Source organism: Salvelinus alpinus, chromosome 31, assembly GCF_045679555.1.
Source record: "Salvelinus alpinus chromosome 31, SLU_Salpinus.1, whole genome shotgun sequence".
In the NCBI taxonomy this organism is placed as follows: domain Eukaryota; kingdom Metazoa; phylum Chordata; class Actinopteri; order Salmoniformes; family Salmonidae; genus Salvelinus; species Salvelinus alpinus.
This window is the reverse complement of record NC_092116.1, coordinates 34020829-34041628: the sequence shown is the minus strand read 5'-3', so window position 1 is coordinate 34041628 and position 20800 is coordinate 34020829. Positions and strand designations below refer to the sequence as shown.

The following is a 20800-nucleotide window of genomic DNA, read 5'->3' as shown; positions in this document are numbered from 1 at the left end:
AGTGAACAGGAGGTGACTGAGCACACACCCCTGAGGCGCCCCGTGTTGAGGATCAGCGTGGCGGATGTGTTGTTACCTACCCTTACCACCAGGGGGCAGCCCGTCGGGAAGTCCAGGATCCAGTTGCGGTGGGAGGTGTTTAGTCCCAGGGTCCTAAGCTTATTGATGATCTTTGAGGGCCCTATGGAGTTGAACGCCGAGCTGTAGTCAACAAACAGCATTATCACACAGGTGTTCATTTTGTCCAGGTGGGAAATGGCATAAATAATACAATGGTTATAAACTGTACAACACAAGCAGAGAAGAAGTCTAAGAACATTGGAATCATTGTGAATGCAGCTGAACGTTTTTGGGGGTCTTCCTGATTTCCTCGGTGCAAGAAATCCTGTCGGTGAATGTAGCCCCATCACAGGCCCCTGAGCCGGTGTAGGGATGTATTTTGGACTGGACTGGGATTGAAGACGTATGATGCTTTTTTTAGTTGACGTGTTTTATTTTATGATATCGTTTTACCTCTTATCCGGGATATTGTTTTTACGTTTCTTATTTAATACCTCGTCCAGCTGGTGGCGGTAATGCACCTTAACATTGGATGTCAACCGCCGTTAAACTCCATCGAAGAAGAAGACACTTTCCCTTCATCGGATCATTGTTTAAATCACAAGGAGAGTTACAGAGGAAGTATCTTTAATAAGGTTGGATGAAATGGATTGTAATCTTATTGCTACATCTGTGAAGTTGTAAGAAGAATGGAAAAGTGAATTGAAAACATTATACAGTTCAATCTCTGCAGTCATCTACCTATGATACCCGTAGCATTGGTTTGGTATCGGTAACTACCGGTACAATCAGCGGCCACTTGTCTGCATTTTCAATACTATTTTTTACAATCAGCGCTTTTATAATGCATACTATCGCTTCTATTCGTGCTTTGTTGTATGTTGTAAGGCGTCTGTGAAGTGTTTACGTGATGCAGGCTACAGTACAGTAACTTTAGCATGCTACTGTACAGTAGTTTATTTTCGGTTCCAGTGTATAACACTGTTTTATTCAACATGTATCAGTCATGGATTAGCTAATACATGTATTATGTTATCTACTTTAATGGTGTGATAATCGTGTTATTTGCCTTACATTTCAATCTACACATGAATATGGGTCTGCAATGTATTGCAATGTTAGGTAGGCTACTCAATTCCCTTGGCATTCTGCAAGCATGAATACTTTACAATAATGAAAGATATGCATTGTGTTAATCTTACTATTTGTCCATGTATTGAATGGTACACAGCTTTCCATAAATGCAGTGTGGACTTTTTACAGATGAAACCCCTTCCATTATGACACTCCCTTCCTGTATCTGTCATAAAGGCCTATGCATTCTTTGTCCTTTAGTTACACAACTAAATCTAGTATCTGTCACCTACCTTTCATGCTGTAGATCTGCTGTCATGGTGCTGAGAATGCTTAGTACTGTATCTGTCACTTATGTATGCTCTGTATGTATTAGGTATGAACCCTTGGACATACAGGTACCTCCAGCGCTCCCTCCTGCCTCACGTTCGGCCCCTGTCCCTGGTGATCTACCCCAGGCCCCCTTGTATCCACCCCAGGATCCTGAACTTGCCCCAGTGGGGTGAAGACCAGAAGAGGGTGATGTCCTTCCTGCCTCAGAATGTGCTGGGGTGAGTTTTTCCATAATAAATGAGCAGCTTACAAATTGTCATTTAATATTTTCTTCTCTCATGATCTATCAATGCCTCAGGATGCCACTGGGTAAACATGATCTAACTGATTAACTTTTCTGTGATGATATGTGGAAGAAGATGTGTCTGAAGTAAACAGAGGAACTGGCCTAGAGTTAGTCCTGTCTGGTATAATTAGTGGTCAAGACTGGACAAGGAGGGTTGGATAAACTCCTCTGTATGAAGATGAGTCCTGTCTGGTATAATTAGTGGTCAAGACTGGACAAGGAGGGTTGGATAAACTCCTCTCTATGAAGATGAGTCCTGTCTGGTATAATTAGTGGTCAAGACTGGACAAGGAGGGTTGGATAAACTCCTCTGTATGAAGATGAGTCCTGTCTGGTATAATTAGTAGTCAAGACTGGACCAGGAGGGTTGGATAAACTCCTCTGTGTGAAGATGAGTCCTGTCTGGTATAATTAGTGGTCAAGACTGGACAAGGAGGGTTGGATAAACTCCTCTGTATGAAGATGAGTCCTGTCTGGTATAATTAGTAGTCAAGACTGGACAAGGAGGGTTGGATAAACTCCTCTGTATGAAGATGAGTCCTGTCTGGTATAATTAGTGGTCAAGACTGGACAAGGAGGGTTGGATAAACTCCTCTGTATGAAGATGAGTCCTGTCTGGTATAATTAGTGGTCAAGACTGGACAAGGAGGGTTTGATAAACTCCTCTGTATGAAGATGAGTCCTGTCTGGTATAGTTAGTGGTCAAGACTGGACAAGGAGGGTTGGATAAACTCCTCTGTATGAAGATGAGTCCTGTCTGGTATAATTAGTGGTCAAGACTGGACCAGGAGGGTTGGATAAACTCCTCTGTATGAAGATGAGTCCTGTCTGGTATAATTAGTGGTCAAGACTGGACAAGGAGGGTTGGATAAACTCCTCTGTATGAAGATGAGTCCTGTCTGGTATAATTAGTGGTCAAGACTGGACAAGGAGGGTTGGATAAACTCCTCTGTATGAAGATGAGTCCTGTCTGGTATAATTAGTGGTCAAGACTGGACCAGGAGGGTTGGATAAACTCCTCTGTATGAAGATGAGTCCTGTCTGGTATAATTAGTGGTCAAGACTGGACAAGGAGGGTTGGATAAACTCCTCTGTATGAAGATGAGTCCTGTCTGGTATAATTAGTGGTCAAGACTGGACCAGGAGGGTTGGATAAACTCCTCTCTATGAAGATGAGTCCTGTCTGGTATAATTAGTGGTCAAGACTGGACAAGGAGGGTTGGATAAACTCCTCTGTATGTGGAACAGGTGTGACTATTTATCATGTGTAACAATCAAACCTCCCTATTGGCTGTGTTTTCCACATTCTAAAGTAGAACCATCATTTTACTTGCTGAAATATTGTCCAGAAATGACCTCATTGGACAGAAAGGGGAACTCCTCCCCACACGCATGTTGAACAAATATAATGTTTCCCTGAAATAAAGGATTCCTGTAGTTTCATGAAATATGAAACTGATTCATAGTATATCATACATCATACAAGGCAACATTCAAGGCAACACTACATGTAAACAATTAGCAAATAAACGTCCACACCTTTAAATCACAACTATAAAGGTAATTTTACATGAAGTGAAACTGTGTGATCTGCTTCAGCTGTTTAACATTTTTATGACATTTTAAGAAGTTAAAAATGTTTTACTTAAGTGAAGCAGTCAATTTAAATATTATCCATAAAGGTAGGGTAGACTGGGGAACAAAGTAACACAGGGTCAGTTGTAACACATAAATTAGTCCAATTAGAAACCAGGTAGAAAGCTCTTATTCAATGTGATAATGGTTGGTTAGTGTCTCTACATGACCAAGAGGTTTTGTTTAAATCCATTGATGACTTTTACTTTTATTGAAGAAGAAAAAGGGTTTTGAGGCCCTGAAGTAAATATACTTGCTGCTTCTCTTTTTGTTAAATTATTGACCTGTGGAACATTCACCTACTGGGTCAATTGTAACATTTAATTTCCTCCACCTTTGGTTGAATTGTAAATGACTGGTACTTCCTAGGAACATACTTAGTGTGTAATGGTAGCTGAGAGATATATGTTTGCACAAAAATATAATTAATAAAATGAATTCTAAAAGTGTTAGTTTGTTCCCCAGTCTCCTCTACTCTTACTGAGAAAAGGCCTCAACTGAAGAATCTACAGCTGCTGAGTCTGAGGTGTTAAACAGTCCAGTGCTGCTCTGACCACAGTGTTGTTAGGAACCACATTTTCTAACTCTACATACACAGCCTTGTGTCAACTCTTACTGTGAACTACTTCAGTTACTGGAAATAAACTCAGCAGTGTTAAGACCACAATACATCAACATAAACAACACCAATAAATGAAACCATTATTAATATCTTCTGGTTTCCAATAATGAAAACTGCGAGTTCCGGTTTGCGAAGTTTCCACCCTCACAAAAGTTACAAGTTAACAGAGGTTAAAGAAGGGGGGGAGAGAATGGGGGGGAGGGATAGGGGGGGGGTGGGGGTGGAGACAGCTGTATTCTTCAAGAATCACAGACGTGTTTGAGGAATTTAAAATAGGCTCTAACTCTGTCATTGTGAAAGTCATTTCCCCGACCCCCTGCCCCCCTCCTTGACTTTTACTAAATAATGTTTATAACATCAGTGTTAGAATTTCAACATCACAAACAAAACATCTTAGAAGGAATTTTGGTTTTTAAAAATTCCACCTACCCTTCCTTCTCCCGACAGTTGCCTGCTCAGCCAATAGACACATTCTCCAGATTAACCTTTACCTGTTGGTTAGAATGTTTACTGATATTCAATATTATACAACATCAATGTGTATTTATACTACCACAGTACCCTCTGATATGTGTATTTATACTACCACAGTACCCTCTGATGTGTGTATTTATACTACCACAGTACCCTCTGATATGTGTATTTATACTACCACAGTACCCAACCCTCTGATATGTGTATTTATACTAACACAGTACCCTCTGATATGTGTATTTATACTACCACAGTACCCTCTGATATGTGTATTTATACTACCACAGTACCCTCTGATATGTGTATTTATACTACCACAGTACCCTCTGATAAGTGTGTATTTATACTACCACAGTATCCAACCCTCTGATATGTGTATTTATACTACCACAGTACCAAACCCTCTGATATGTGTATTTATACTACCACAGTACCCTTTGATATGTGTATTTATACTACCACAGTACCAAACCCTCTGATATGTGTATTTATACTACCACAGTACCCAACCCTCTGATATGTGTATTTATTATACCACAGTATCCTCTGATATGTGTATTTATACTACCACAGTACCCTCTGATATATGTATTTATACTACCACAGTACCATCTGACATGTGTATTTATACTACCACAGTACCCTCTGATATGTGTATTTATACTACCACAGTACCAAACCCTCTGATATGTGTATTTATACTACCACAGTACCCAACCCTCTGATATGTGTATTTATACTACCACAGTACCCAACCCTCTGATATGTGTATTTATACTACCACAGTACCCTCTGATATGTGTATTTATACTACCACAGTACCCAACCCTCTGATATGTGTATTTATACTACCACAGTATCCAACCCTCTGATATGTGTATTTATACTACCACAGTATCCAACCCTCTGATATGTGTATTTATACTACCACAGTACCCTCTGATATGTGTATTTATACTACCACAGTACCCTCTGATATGTGTATTTATACTACCACAGTACCCTCTGATATGTGTATTTATACTACCACAGTACCCAACCTTCTGATATGTGTATTTATACTACCACAGTACCCTCTGATATGTTAATTTATACTACCATTGTACCCAACCCTCTGATATGTGTATTTATACTACCACAGTACCCTCTGATATGTGTATTTATACTACCACAGTACCCTCTGATATGTGTGTTTATACTACCACAGTACCCTCTGATATGTGTATTTATACTACCACAGTACCCTCTGATATGTGTATTTATACTACCACAGTACCCAACCTTCTGATATGTGTATTTATACTACCACAGTACCAAACCCTCTGATATGTGTATTTATACTACCACAGTACCCTCTGATGTGTGTATTTATACTACCACAGTACACTCTGATATGTGTATTTATACTACCACAGTACCCAACCCTCTGATATGTGTATTTATACTACCACAGTACCCAACCCTCTGATATGTGTATTTATACTACCACAGTACTCTCTGATATGTGTGTTTATACTACCACTGTACCCTCTGATATGTGTATTTATAATACCACAGTACCCTCTGATATGTTAATTTATACTACCATTGTACCCAACCCTCTGATATGTGTATTTATACTACCACAGTACCCTCTGATATGTGTATTTATACTACCACAGTACCCTCTGATATGTGTGTTTATACTACCACAGTACCCTCTGATATGTGTATTTATACTACCACAGTACCCTCTGATATGTGTATTTATACTACCACAGTACCCAACCTTCTGATATGTGTATTTATACTACCACAGTACCCTCTGATATGTGTATTTATACTACCACAGTACCAAACCCTCTGATATGTGTATTTATACTACCACAGTACCCTCTGATATGTGTATTTATACTACCACAGTACACAACCCTCTGACATGTGTATTTATACTACCACAGTACCCTCTGATATGTGTATTTATACTACCACAGTACCCTCTGATATGTGTATTTATACTACCACAGTACCCTCTGATATGTGTATTTATACCACCACAGTACCCTCTGCTATGTGTATTTATACTACCACAGTACCCTCTGATATGTGTATTTATACTACCACAGTACCCAACCCTCTGATATGTGTATTTATACTACCACAGTACCCTCTGATATGTGTATTTATACTACCACAGTACCCTCTGATATGTGTATTTATACTTCCACAGTACCCTCTGATATGTGTATTTATACTTCCACAGTACCCTCTGATATGTGTATTTATACTACCACAGTACCCTCTGATATGTGTATTTATACTACCACAGTACCCTCTGATATGTGTATTTATACTACCACAGTACACTCTGATATGTGTATTTATACTACCACAGTACCCTCTGATATGTGTATTTATACTACCACAGTACACTCTGATATGTGTATTTATACTACCACAGTACCCTCTGATATGTGTATTTATACTACCACAGTACCCTCTGATATGTGTATTTATACTACCACAGTACACTCTGATATGTGTATTTATACTACCACAGTACACTCTGATATGTGTATTTATACTACCACAGTACCCAACCCTCTGATATGTGTATTTATTCTACCACAGTATCCTCTGATATGTGTATTTATTCTACCACAGTACCCTCTGATATGTGTATTTATACTACCACAGTACCCTCTGATATTTGTATTTATACTAATACAGTACCCTCTGATAGGTGTATTTATACTACCACAGTACCCTCTGATATGTGTATTTATACTACCACAGTACCCTCTGATATGTGTATTTATACTACCACAGTACCCTCTGATATGTGTATTTATACTACCACAGTACCCTCTGATATGTGTATTTATACTACCACAGTACCCTCTGATATGTGTATTTATTCATAATAACTGAGAAGCTTAGAAATGGTAATTTAGTATTTTCTTCTCTCATGATCTATCAATGCCTCAATGTTCACCCAGTGGGGTCCTTTCTAACTCAATTATTATATATTCTGTGATGATATCTGGGAGAAGATGTGTCCTGTCTGGTATAATTAGTGGTCAAGACTGGACAAGGAGGGTTGGATAAACTCCTCTGTATGAAGATGAGTCCTGTCTGGTATAATTAGTGGTCAAGACTGGACAAGGAGGGTTGGATAAACTCCTCTGTATGAAGATGTGTCCTGTCTGGTATAATTAGTGGTCAAGACTGGACAAGGAGGGTTGGATAAACTCCTCTGTATGAAGATGAGTCCTGTCTGGTATAATTAGTGGTCAAGACTGGACAAGGAGGGTTGGATAAACTCCTCTGTATGTGGAACAGGTGTGACTATTTATCATGTGTAACAATCAAACCTCCCTATTGGCTGTGTTTTCCACATTCTAAAGTAGAACCATCATTTTACTTGCTGAAATATTGTCCAGAAATGACCTCATTGGACAGAAAGGGGAACTCCTCCCCACACGCATGTTGAACAAATATAATGTTTCCCTGAAGCAAAGGATTCCTGTAGTTTCATGAAATAAGAAATGTATTCATAGAATATCATACAAGCCAACATTCAATAGCAACACTGCTATTGCTTGTTTAGTTTCTCTACATTCCCAAGAGGTTTTGTATAAATCCATTGATGACTTTTAGTTTTATTGAAGAAGAAAAAGGGTTTTGAGGACCTAAAGTAAATATACTTGCTGCTTCTCTTTTTGTTAAATTATTTACGTGTGTTACATTCACCTACTGGGTCAATTGTAATTTAATTCCTGACACTTTTGGTTAAATTGTTAGTGACTTGTACGTCCTAGGAACATACTTACTGTGTTATGGTAGCTGAGATATGTTGTTTGTATAAAAATATTATTCCTTTAACTTAAATAATATTTTGATAATAAACTAAAGCCTAAAAGTGTTAGTTTGTTCCCCAGTCTCCTCTACTCTTACTGAGAAAAGGCCTCAACTGAAGAATCTACAGCTGCTGAGTCTGAGGTGTTAAACAGTCCAGTGCTGCTCTGACCACAGTGTTGTTAGGAACCACATTTTCTAACTCTACATACACAGCCTTGTGTCAACTCTTACTGTGAACTACTTCAGTTACTGGAAATAAACTCAGCAGTGTTCAGACCACAGAATACACCAAGTTGTACACATCTTCCTCCGTTTCATTCAGTTGGACACATCTTCCTCCGTTTCATTCAGTTGGACACATCTCCCTCCGTTTCATTCAGTTGGACACATCTTCCTCCGTTTCATTCAGTTGGACACATCTTCCTCCGTTTCATTCAGTTGGACACATCTTCCTCTGTTTCATTCAGTTGGACACATCTTCCTCCATTTCATTCAGTTGGACACATCTTCCTCCGTTTCATTCAGTTGGACACATCTTCCTCCGTTTCATTCAGTTGGACACATATCTGTAAGGTATGTGAATCATTTGAAACTTCACACTAAATACAGTGGGACAAAAAAGTATTTAGTCAGCCACCAATTGTGCAAGTTCTCCCACTTAAAAAGATGAGAGAGGCCTGTAATTTTCATCATAGGTACACTTCAACTATGACAGACAAAATTAGGAAAAACAATCCATAAAATCACATTGTAGGATTTTTAATGAATTTATTTGCAAATTATGGTGGAAAATAAGTATTTGGTCAATAACAAAAGTTTATCTCAATACTTTGTTGGCAATGACAGAGGTCAAACGTTTTCTGTAAGTCTTCACAAGGTTTTCACACACTGTTGCTGGCATTTTGGCCCATTCCTCCATGCAGATCTCCCCTAGAGCAGTGATGTTTTGGGACTGTTGCTGGGCAACACGGACTTTCAACTCCCTCCAAAGATTTTCTATGGGGTTGAGATCTGGAGACTAGCTAGGCCACTCCAGGAACTTGAAATGCTTCTTACGAAGCCACTCCTTCGTTGCCCGGGCGGCGTGTTTGGGATCATTGTCATGCTGAAAGACCCAGCCACGTTTCATCTTCAATGCCCTTGCTGATGGAAGGAGGTTTTCACTCAAAATCTCACGATACATGGCCCCATTCAGTCTTTCCTTTACACGGATCAGTCGTCCTGGTCCCTTTGCAGAAAAACACCCCCATAGCATGATGTTTCCACCCCCATGCTTCACAGTAGGTATGGTGTTCTTTGGATGCAACTCAGCATTCTTTGTCCTCCAAACACGACGAGTTGAGTTTTTACCAAAAAGTTATATTTTGGTTTCATCTGACCATATGACATTCTCCCAATCTTCTTCTGGATCATCCAAATGCTCTCTAGCAAACTTCAGACGGGCCTGGACATGTACTGGCTTAAGCAGAGGGACACGTCTGGCACTGCAGGATTTGAGTCCCTGGCGGCGTAGTGTGTTACTGATGGTAGGCTTTCTTACTTTGGTCCCAGCTCTCTGCAGGTCATTCACTAGGTCCCCCCGTGTGGTTCTGGGATTTTTGCTCACCGTTCTTGTGATCATTTTGACCCCACGTGGTGAGATCTTGCGTGGAGCCCCAGATCGAGGGAGATTATCAGTGGTCTTGTATGTCTTCCATTTCCTAATAATTGCTCCCACAGTTGATTTCTTCATACCAAGCTGCTTACCTATTGCAGATTCAGTCTTCCCAGCCTGGTGCAGGTCTACAATTTTGTTTCTGGTGTCCTTTGACAGCTCTTTGGTCTTGGCCATAGTGGAGTTTGGAGTGTGACTGTTTGAGGTTGTGGACAGGTGTCTTTTATACTGATAACAAGTTCAAACAGGTGCCATTAATACAGGTAACGAGTGGAGGACAGAGGAGCCTCTTAAAGAAGAAGTAACAGGTCTGTGAGAGCCAGAAATCTTGCTTGTTTGTAGGTGACCAAATACTTATTTTCCACCATAATTTGCAAATAAATTCATTAAAAATCCTACAATGTGATTTTCTGGATTTGTTTTCTCATTTTGTCTGTCATAGTTGAAGTGTACCTATGATGAAAATTACAGGCCTCTCTCATCTTTTTAAGTGGGAGAACTTTCACAATTGGTGGCTGACTAAATACTTTTTTGCCCCACTGTATGTTGACTTGCTGGTCAAGGGAAATTCAAGTTTACTTATGAGTTGCGGAGTCATAGGCGCTAAGCATTGTGGGATATTAATGAATGTGAACTCAGCAACCGTAATTCCAGAACAGTCCCACTGTTGTAATAGTGTGATGTGTATCTTCTGACAAACTCTATGCTGAATAAAGTCATGTTTTTATCCTAAAACGTTGTTCTACCAGAACCAAAGTGTGGATGCAGTCACTATTTAGAGCAGTCTAATCTCATTAACCCAGAACTATAGTCTTGTGTGATTAAGTTCTGGGTCCATACGTGTTAGAAACTACAGTAGGTGAGTCACATGTTATTTGTTCAGCAGTTTCCATGGAAACATAGAGGGGTTTATGCAAATCAACTCTGTCTGTCTTGACATCTGAAGGAGGAGTCTCTGAAAACCTATTTAAATCAGTCTGTCCTGACTCAGATCAACAGTCTCTCCAGTCTACCAACTGGTCTCTGTAACTTCATCTTTGTCTCTGTGGTGTACAGTCTTCAGGTGATGATGGGGGTATTGAATCATCTCTCTACTCTCCTCCTCCTCTCTCTCCTTCCTCCTGCTCTCTCTCGTGTAGTGAAGAACTTCAGTGTTGTTCCACAGTGCAAGAGTTTCTTCCTGGAGGGAACATCTCCAAATCTCCCAGGTATTTTGGTTGGTGGGACAGTCCAGAACCAGAACCGCTACAAGCCGATTTGCCAGAAGTACAAAAACATCTACAGGTTTGCAACTCTCTACGACACGACCAACAGGATCCCTGTATTCTCAGCCTACACCTTCTCTGGTAATACAACTGGTAGACCAAAAGAACACTGGATGATCGAGCCTGGGGTAGGACTAATGTTTTGTCATATAACATGGGTATTTGTTTACTGCTATATATCACAGACAGTTATGTTACAGAATATAGAACTACCACTATGGAGGGTATAGAGACTTGATTGTGGATTGTGAACCGCCCCCCAGAAAGAAGGGTTTATTGTACAGAAATGGGGGTTTATTGTACGTAAGTGAGGGTTTATTGTACAGAAATTAGGGCTTATTGTACGGAAAGGAGGGTTTATTGTACGGAAAGGAGGGTTTAGTGTACGGAAAGGAGGGTTTATTGTACGGAAAGGAGGGTTTATTGTCCAGAAATGAGGGCTTATTGTACGGAAAGGAGGGTTTATTGTACGGAAAGGAGGGTTTATTGTACAGAAAGGAGGGTTTATTGTACGGAAAGGAGGGTTTATTGTACAGAAAGGAGGGTTTATTGTATTGAAAAGAGTATTGTACAGAACTTGTGAATTAATGAATGATTGTTTCCTGCAGCTCGACACTGAAATGCAGAAAATGGGAGGAGGCCAATACCAGGCTATGATTGACGACTATAAGAACTCAATACCAATTAAAGGGGTGAACAGAGGTCATCTCTTCCCAAGTTCACATGCTCATGACCTGGATACTCAGAAGTCCACCTTTACCCTGACCAACATCGTTCCCCAGGTGGTGTCCTTCAACGAGGGCAGCTGGAATGATATGGAGAGAAATGTCAGAGAAACTCTGGTGCTTAACTGTAAGGATGCTTACGACCAGATAAAGGCCTATGTGGTGACTGGAGCAGTTCCCAACAACAACAAACAAAAACAAAACACACTGAACAAACGAGTGAACATCCCGTATCTCATGTGGACAGCCTTCTGCTGTGAAAACAAGAGGTACAAGAAGAAGTGGATGGCCGGGGGATACTGGGGGTTGAACAAGAAGGGGGAGGCATTGAATCAACTAACCTTGGGAAAACTCGAAGAGAAGTTGAACGAATATCACAAAGGTAAAGATGGTCCTGTCAAGGTGTTCCCAGAAGATTGTCCAAGAGGTCCTAAACCTACCACTTCCCCCTAACCCAGTTGGAAGAATTCCTTCCGTAGTGAATCTTTACAATTCCATGAGAAATAGTTCTGGAAGGTTCTTTGGATGATCTGGGTCCAGATGCTCACACCATATCAACAAACTATCATTACTGTTAGACTAATGATTATCAGGGTTATAATGGTAATGAGGGTTGTAATGGTAACGAGGGTTATAATGGTAATGAGGGTTATAATGTTAATGAGGGTTGTAATGGTAATGAGGGTTGTAATGGTAATGAGGGTTATAATGGTAATGAGGGTTATAATGGTAATGAGGGTTATAATGGTAGTAAGGGTTATAATGGTAATGCGGGTTATAATGGTAATGCGGGTTATAATGGTAATGAGGGTTATACTGGTAATGAGGGTTATAATGGTAATGAGGGTTATAGTGGTAATGCGGGTTATAATGGTAATGCGGGTTATAATGGTAATGAGGGTTATAATGGTAGTGAGGGTTGTAATGGTAATGAGGGTTACAATGGTAATGAGGGTTGTAATGGTAATGAGGGTTATAATGGTAATGACGGCTGTAATGGTAATGAGGGTTGTAATGGTAACGAGGGTTGTAATGGTAATGACGGCTGTAATGGTAATGAGGGTTGTAATGGTAATGAGGGTTGTAATGGTAACGAGGGTTGTAATGGTAACGAGGGTTGTAATGGTAACGAGGGTTGTAATGGTAACGAGGGTTGTAATGGTAATGAGGGTTATAATGGTAGTGAGGGTTATAATGGTAATGAGGGTTGTAATGAGGGTTGTAATGGTAATGAGGGTTATAATGGTAACGAGGGTTACATATCAACATATGTACACTTTAAACTATATATACATACATACTATATACTATATATAGAATGTAATTCTATCACTGTTACCATAGAGATACTATTATATGTTCTGAATGTAATTCTATCACTGTTACCATAGAGATACTATTATATGTTCTGAATGTAATTCTATCACTGTTACCATAGAGATACTATTATATGTTCTGAATGTAATTCTATCACTGTTACCATAGAGATACTATTATATGTTCTGAATGTAATTCTATCACTGTTACCATAGAGATACTATTATATGTTCTGAATGTAATTCTATCCCTGTTACCATAGAGATACTATTATATGTTCTGAATGTAATTCTATCGCTGTTACCATAGAGATACTATTATATGTTCTGAATGTAATTCTATCACTGTTACCATAGAGATACTATTATATGTTCTGAATGTAATTCTATCACTGTTACCATAGAGATAATATTATATGTTCTGAATGTAATTCTATCACTGTTACCATAGAGATACTATTATATGTTCTGAATGTAATTCTATCACTGTTACCATAGAGATACTATTATATGTTCTGAATGTAATTCTATCACTGTTACCATAGAGATACTATTATATGTTCTGAATGTCATTCTATCACTGTTACCATAGAGATACTATTATATGTTCTGAATGTAATTCTATCCCTGTTACCATAGAGATACTATTATATGTTCTGAATGTAATTCTATCACTGTTACCATAGAGATACTATTATATGTTCTGAATGTAATTCTATCACTGTATGTATCCATCTTCTTCCCATCTGAAGGAACAAAACATCTATAATGAATGAAGCCTGTGAGAGTCTGGTGTTTTGTTCTCATGCTGTTTAAATGTAACCAAGTGACTCCAAAATGTTCCATTTCAATACTAAACCACGTTATTTCAGCTAAAAATATAAATGATTGAAAGTACTATTTTAGTTGTCAGTTATTCATTCAAACTTTGCCTTAACTATGTGTCCAACCAGTCCAGCATACCAGCTAGCTACCATGTCTCTAAACATACCTGGAGCTGGTCAAGAAGCTACCATGTCTCTAAACATACCTGGAGCTGGTCAAGAAGCTACCATGTCTCTAAACATACCTGGAGCTGGTCAAGAAGCTACCATGTCTCTAAACATACCTGGAGCTGGTCAAGAAGCTACCATGTCTCAAAACATACCTGGAGCTGGTCAAGAAGCTACCATGTCTCAAAACATACCTGGAGCTGGTCAAGAAGCTACCATGTCTCTAAACATACCTGGAGCTGGTCAAGAAGCTACCATGTCTCTAAACATACCTGGAGCTGGTCAAGAAGCTACCATGTCTCTAAACATACCTGGAGCTGGTCAAGAAGCTACCATGTCTCTAAACATACCTGGAGCTGGTCAAGAAGCTACCATGTCTCTAAACATACCTGGAGCTGGTCAAGAAGCTACCATGTCTCAAAACATACCTGGAGCTGGTCAAGAAGCTACCATGTCTCTAAACATACCTGGAGCTGGTCAAGAAGCTACCATGTCTCTAAACATACCTGGAGCTGGTCAAGAAGCTACCATGTCTCAAAACATACCTGGAGCTGGTCAAGAAGCTACCATGTCTCAAAACATACCTGGAGCTGGTCAAGAAGCTACCATGTCTCTAAACCTACCTGGAGCTGGTCAAGAAGCTACCATGTCTCAAAACATACCTGGAGCTGGTCAAGAAGCTACCATGTCTCTAAACATACCTGGAGCTGGTCAAGAAGCTACCATGTCTCTAAACATACCTGGAGCTGATCAAGAAGCTACCATGTCTCTAAACATACCTGGAGCTGGTCAAGAAGCTACCATGTCTCAAAACATACCTGGAGCTGGTCAAGAAGCTACCATGTCTCAAAACATACCTGGAGCTGGTCAAGAAGCTACCATGTCTCTAAACATACCTGGAGCTGGTCAAGAAGCTACCATGGCTCTAAACATACCTGGAGCTGGTCAAGAAGCTACCATGTCTCTAAACATACCTGGAGCTGGTCAAGAAGCTACCATGTCTCTAAACATACCTGGAGCTGGTCAAGAAGCTACCATGTCTCTAAACATACCTGGAGCTGGTCAAGAAGCTACCATGTCTCTAAACATACCTGGAGCTGGTCAATAAGCTACCATGTCTCTAAACATACCTGGAGCTGGTCAAGAAGCTACCATGTCTCAAAACATACCTGGAGCTGGTCAAGAAGCTACCATGTCTCAAAACATACCTGGAGCTGGTCAAGAAGCTACCATGTCTCAAAACATACCTGGAGCTGGTCAAGAAGCTACCATGTCTCTAAACATACCTGGAGCTGGTCAAGAAGCTACCATGTCTCAAAACATACCTGGAGCTGGTCAAGAAGCTACCATGTCTAAAAATATACCTGGAGCTGGTCAAGAAGCTACCATGTCTCAAAACATACCTGGAGCTGGTCAAGAAGCTACCATGTCTCTAAACATACCTGGAGCTGGTCAAGAAGCTACCATGTCTCAAAACATACCTGGAGCTGGTCAAGAAGCTACCATGTCTCTAAACATACCAGGAGCTGGTCAAGAAGCTACCATGTCTCTAAACATACCTGGAGCTGGTCAAGAAGCTACCATGTCTCTAAACATACCTGGAGCTGGTCAAGAAGCTACCATGTCTCAAAACATACCTGGAGCTGGTCAAGAAGCTACCATGTCTCTAAACATACCTGGAGCTGGTCAAGAAGCTACCATGTCTCTAAACATACCTGGAGCTGGTCAAGAAGCTACCATGTCTCTAAACATACCTGGAGCTGGTCAAGAAGCTACCATGGCTCTAAACATACCTGGAGCTGGTCAAGAAGCTACCATGTCTCTAAACATACCTGGAGCTGGTCAAGAAGCTACCATGTCTCTAAACATACCTGGAGCTGGTCAAGAAGCTACCATGTCTCTAAACATACCTGGAGCTGGTCAAGAAGCTACCATGTCTCTAAACATACCTGGAGCTGGTCAAGAAGCTACCATGTCTCTAAACATACCTGGAGCTGGTCAAGAAGCTACCATGTCTCTAAACCTACCTGGAGCTGGTCAAGAAGCTACCATGTCTCAAAACATACCTGGAGCTGGTCAAGAAGCTACCATGTCTCTAAACATACCTGGAGCTGGTCAAGAAGCTACCATGTCTCTAAACATACCTGGAGCTGATCAAGAAGCTACCATGTCTCTAAACATACCTGGAGCTGGTCAAGAAGCTACCATGTCTCAAAACATACCTGGAGCTGGTCAAGAAGCTACCATGTCTCAAAACATACCTGGAGCTGGTCAAGAAGCTACCATGTCTCAAAACATACCTGGAGCTGGTCAAGAAGCTACCATGTCTCTAAACATACCTGGAGCTGGTCAAGAAGCTACCATGGCTCTAAACATACCTGGAGCCGGTCAAGAAGCTACCATGTCTCTAAACATACCTGGAGCTGGTCAAGAAGCTACCATGTCTCTAAACATACCTGGAGCTGGTCAAGAAGCTACCATGTCTCTAAACATACCTGGAGCTGGTCAAGAAGCTACCATGTCTCTAAACATACCTGGAGCTGGTCAAGAAGCTACCATGTCTCTAAACATACCTGGAGCTGGTCAAGAAGCTACCATGTCTCAAAACATACCTGGAGCTGGTCAAGAAGCTACCATGTCTCAAAACATACCTGGAGCTGGTCAAGAAGCTACCATGTCTCGAAACATACCTGGAGCTGGTCAAGAAGCTACCATGTCTCTAAACATACCTGGAGCTGGTCAAGAAGCTACCATGTCTCAAAACATACCTGGAGCTGGTCAAGAAGCTACCATGTCTAAAAATATACCTGGAGCTGGTCAAGAAGCTACCATGTCTCAAAACATACCTGGAGCTGGTCAAGAAGCTACCATGTCTCTAAACATACCTGGAGCTGGTCAAGAAGCTACCATGTCTCAAAACATACCTGGAGCTGGTCAAGAAGCTACCATGTCTCTAAACATACCAGGAGCTGGTCAAGAAGCTACCATGTCTCTAAACATACCTGGAGCTGGTCAAGAAGCTACCATGTCTCTAAACATACCTGGAGCTGGTCAAGAAGCTACCATGTCTCAAAACATACCTGGAGCTGGTCAAGAAGCTACCATGTCTCTAAACATACCTGGAGCTGGTCAAGAAGCTACCATGTCTCTAAACATACCTGGAGCTGGTCAAGAAGCTACCATGTCTCTAAACATACCTGGAGCTGGTCAAGAAGCTACCATGGCTCTAAACATACCTGGAGCTGGTCAAGAAGCTACCATGTCTCTAAACATACCTGGAGCTGGTCAAGAAGCTACCATGTCTCTAAACATACCTGGAGCTGGTCAAGAAGCTACCATGTCTCTAAACATACCTGGAGCTGGTCAAGAAGCTACCATGTCTCAAAACATACCTGGAGCTGGTCAAGAAGCTACCATGTCTCTAAACATACCTGGAGCTGGTCAAGAAGCTACCATGTCTCTAAACATACCTGGAGCTGGTCAAGAAGCTACCATGTCTCTAAACATACCTGGAGCTGGTCAAGAAGCTACCATGTCTCAAAACATACCAGGAGCTGGTCAAGAAGCTACCATGTCTCTAAACATACCTGGAGCTGGTCAAGAAGCTACCATGTCTCTAAACATACCTGGAGCTGGTCAAGAAGCTACCATGTCTCTAAACATACCTGGAGCTGGTCAAGAAGCTACCATGTCTCAAAACATACCTGGAGCTGGTCAAGAAGCTACCATGTCTCAAAACATACCTGGAGCTGGTCAAGAAGCTACCATGTCTATAAACATACCTGGAGCTGGTCAAGAAGCTACCATGTCTCTAAACATACCTGGAGCTGGTCAAGAAGCTACCATGTCTCTAAACATACCTGGAGCTGGTCAAGAAGCTACCATGTCTCTAAACATACCTGGAGCTGGTCAAGAAGCTACCATGTCTCTAAACATACCTGGAGCTGGTCAAGAAGCTACCATGTCTCTAAACATACCTGGAGCTGGTCAAGAAGCTACCATGTCTCTAAACATACCTGGAGCTGGTCAAGAAGCTACCATGTCTCTAAACATACCTGGAGCTGGTCAAGAAGCTACCATGTCTCAAAACATACCTGGAGCTGGTCAAGAAGCTACCATGTCTCTAAACATACCTGGAGCTGGTCAAGAAGCTACCATGTCTCAAAGCATACCTGGAGCTGGTCAAGAAGCTACCATGTCTAAAAATATACCTCTCACTCCATCACTCCCTCTCTCCCTGCTCTCCCTCCTCTCATCTCTCTCTCCCTCCTCTCATCTCTCATCTCTCCCTCCTCTCATCTCTCTCCCTCCTCTCTCATCTCTTCCGCCTCTCATCTCTCTCTCATCTCTCCCTCCTCTCTCATCTCTCCCTGTGTTAAAGTAGTGTTCAACACTCATCTCACCAGCAGGTGGCAGCCTTGTTTCAGTTTTCAAACTTCCACTCCGTGAGCTCTGTGAACAGAGGATGGGTTTCAATTGATTGATTGATATATCTAAATTTATATAAAAATAAAATAAATATTTTGTTTTTTGATTAATTTACCTCTGCCTAGATTCCTAGATTGACACCAGGCAGGATGGGGCCATGGACTCATTCTTCTTACGCCAAATCCTTACTCTGCCATCAGCATGACGCAACATGAACCAGGATTTGTCGGACCAGGCAATGTTTTTCCACTCCTCAAATGTCCAGTGTTGGTGATGGTGTCCCACTGGAGCAGCTTCTTCTTGTTTTAAGCTGATAGGAACCCGGTTTGGTCGTCTGCTACAAACCCATCTGTGACGAAGACCGACGAGTTGTGCGTTCCAAGATGTCGTTCTACACACCACTGTTGTACTGCGTGGTTATTTGCCTGTTTGTGGCACGCCTGTTAGCTTGCAGGATTCTTGGCATTCTCCTTGGACCTCTCTCATCAAGCTGTTCTCCAGCACAGGACTGCTGCTGACCTGATGTTTTCTGTTTGTAGCACCGTTCTCGGTAAACCCTAGACACTGACGTGCATGAAAAGCCGTCCGTTTCTGAGATACTGGAACCGGTGCACCTGGCACCGACAATCACACCACGCTCTACGTCACTTAGGCAACTCGTTTTGATCCTTCTAATGTTCAACTGAACAGTAACTGAATGCCTCGATGCCTGTCTGCCTGCTTTATATGGCAAGCCACGGACACGTGACTCACTGTCTGTAGGAGCAACCCGGGTCAACATCTTCTGGTCTCTCTCTGCTTGACACAGAGGTTAGCTCACTCCTTCATACTGTTAACACTTCAAGGGTAGTTTGTGACACGGTATACTACGAGTCAGTGAAGGCCAATGAAAACCAGTAACACTTCAATTTTGTTTCCACTGATTAATGAAAACCAGCATCTCTTTTGGTTCCACTAGTTAATGAAAACCAGCATCTCCTTTGGTTCAACTAGTTAATGAAAACCTGCATCTCCTTTGGTTCTACTAGTTATTAAAACCAGCATCTCTTTTGGTTCCACTAGTTAATAAAACCTGCATCTCTTTTGGTTCCACTGGTTAATAAAACCAGCATCTCCTTTGGTTCCACTAGTTAATGAAAACCAGCATCACTTTTGGTTCCACTAGTTAATAAAACCAGCATCTCTTTTGCATCCACTAGTTAATAAAAACAGCATCTCTTTTGGTTCCACTAGTTAATAAAACCAGCATCACTTTTGGATCCACTAGTTAATAAAACCAGAATCTCTTTTGCTTCCACTAGTTAATGAAACCAGCATCTCTTTTGGTTCCACTAGTTAATAAAACCAGCATCTATTTTGGTTCCACTAGTTAATGAAACCAGCATCTCTTTTGGGTCCACTAGTTAATGAAACCAGCATCTCTTTTGGTTCCACTAGTTAATGAAACCAGCATCTCTTTTGGTTCCACTAGTTAATAAAACCAGCATCTCTTTTGGTTCCACTAGTTAATGAAACCAGCATCACTGTTGGTTCCACTAGTTAATAAAACCAGCATCTCTTTTGGTTCCACTAGTTAATAAAACCAGCATCACTTTTGGTTCCACTAGTTAATAAAACCAGCATCTCTTTTGGTTCCACTAGTTAATAATTAAACTGAATATCCATTCTAGAATTAAACCCGGAAGTTGTATTGATATATTGAGGACATGTTTTGCATAAGGGGAGGAACCAGAAAAGATCTGTCAGACTTTATGGCATTTCTCAATGACATTGAACCCAATCTTAAATTCACCTTCGAATGTCACTAGAAGTGTTCGTTACCTAGATGTCTCCCACCCCGTATTGTATAAAGGAGAGGTCTCAATTAACGCGACAAATTGGTCAATGCCAAACTTCCAGCCACAAAAGAAAACGAGCCAGGCTCTTTTACGCCCTCTTCTGATTGGTAGCTATAAATGCAGATGCTGAGCCCAGTGCAACAATATGATGAAGTGTGAACGTTTCTGCCACCCACATACAGGAGAACGGTTCCAAATAAATGGCATTATTACGTGCTCACCACCCATGTTATCTACATGATTAAATGTCCATGTGGG

The 20800-nt window shown here is 41.0% G+C and overlaps 1 protein-coding gene across 2 annotated transcripts; it reads left to right on the top strand.

Moving 5' to 3' along the window:
- The first annotated feature begins 570 nt into the window (after positions 1-570).
- LOC139561337 (endonuclease domain-containing 1 protein-like) lies at positions 571-14181 on the top strand. Of its 2 annotated transcripts, XM_071378361.1 has the most exons (4): positions 581-695; positions 1511-1685; positions 11118-11371; positions 11852-14181. In XM_071378361.1, exons 2-4 carry the CDS (start codon positions 1676-1678, stop codon positions 12419-12421), a joined length of 834 nt encoding a protein of 277 aa, XP_071234462.1. In that variant the 5' UTR covers positions 581-695; positions 1511-1675; the 3' UTR covers positions 12422-14181. The 2 variants fall into 2 exon arrangements, with proteins under 2 accessions (XP_071234461.1, XP_071234462.1); XM_071378360.1 differs by having other exon boundaries at positions 571-1685.
- Positions 14182-20800: the final 6619 nt, after the last annotated feature.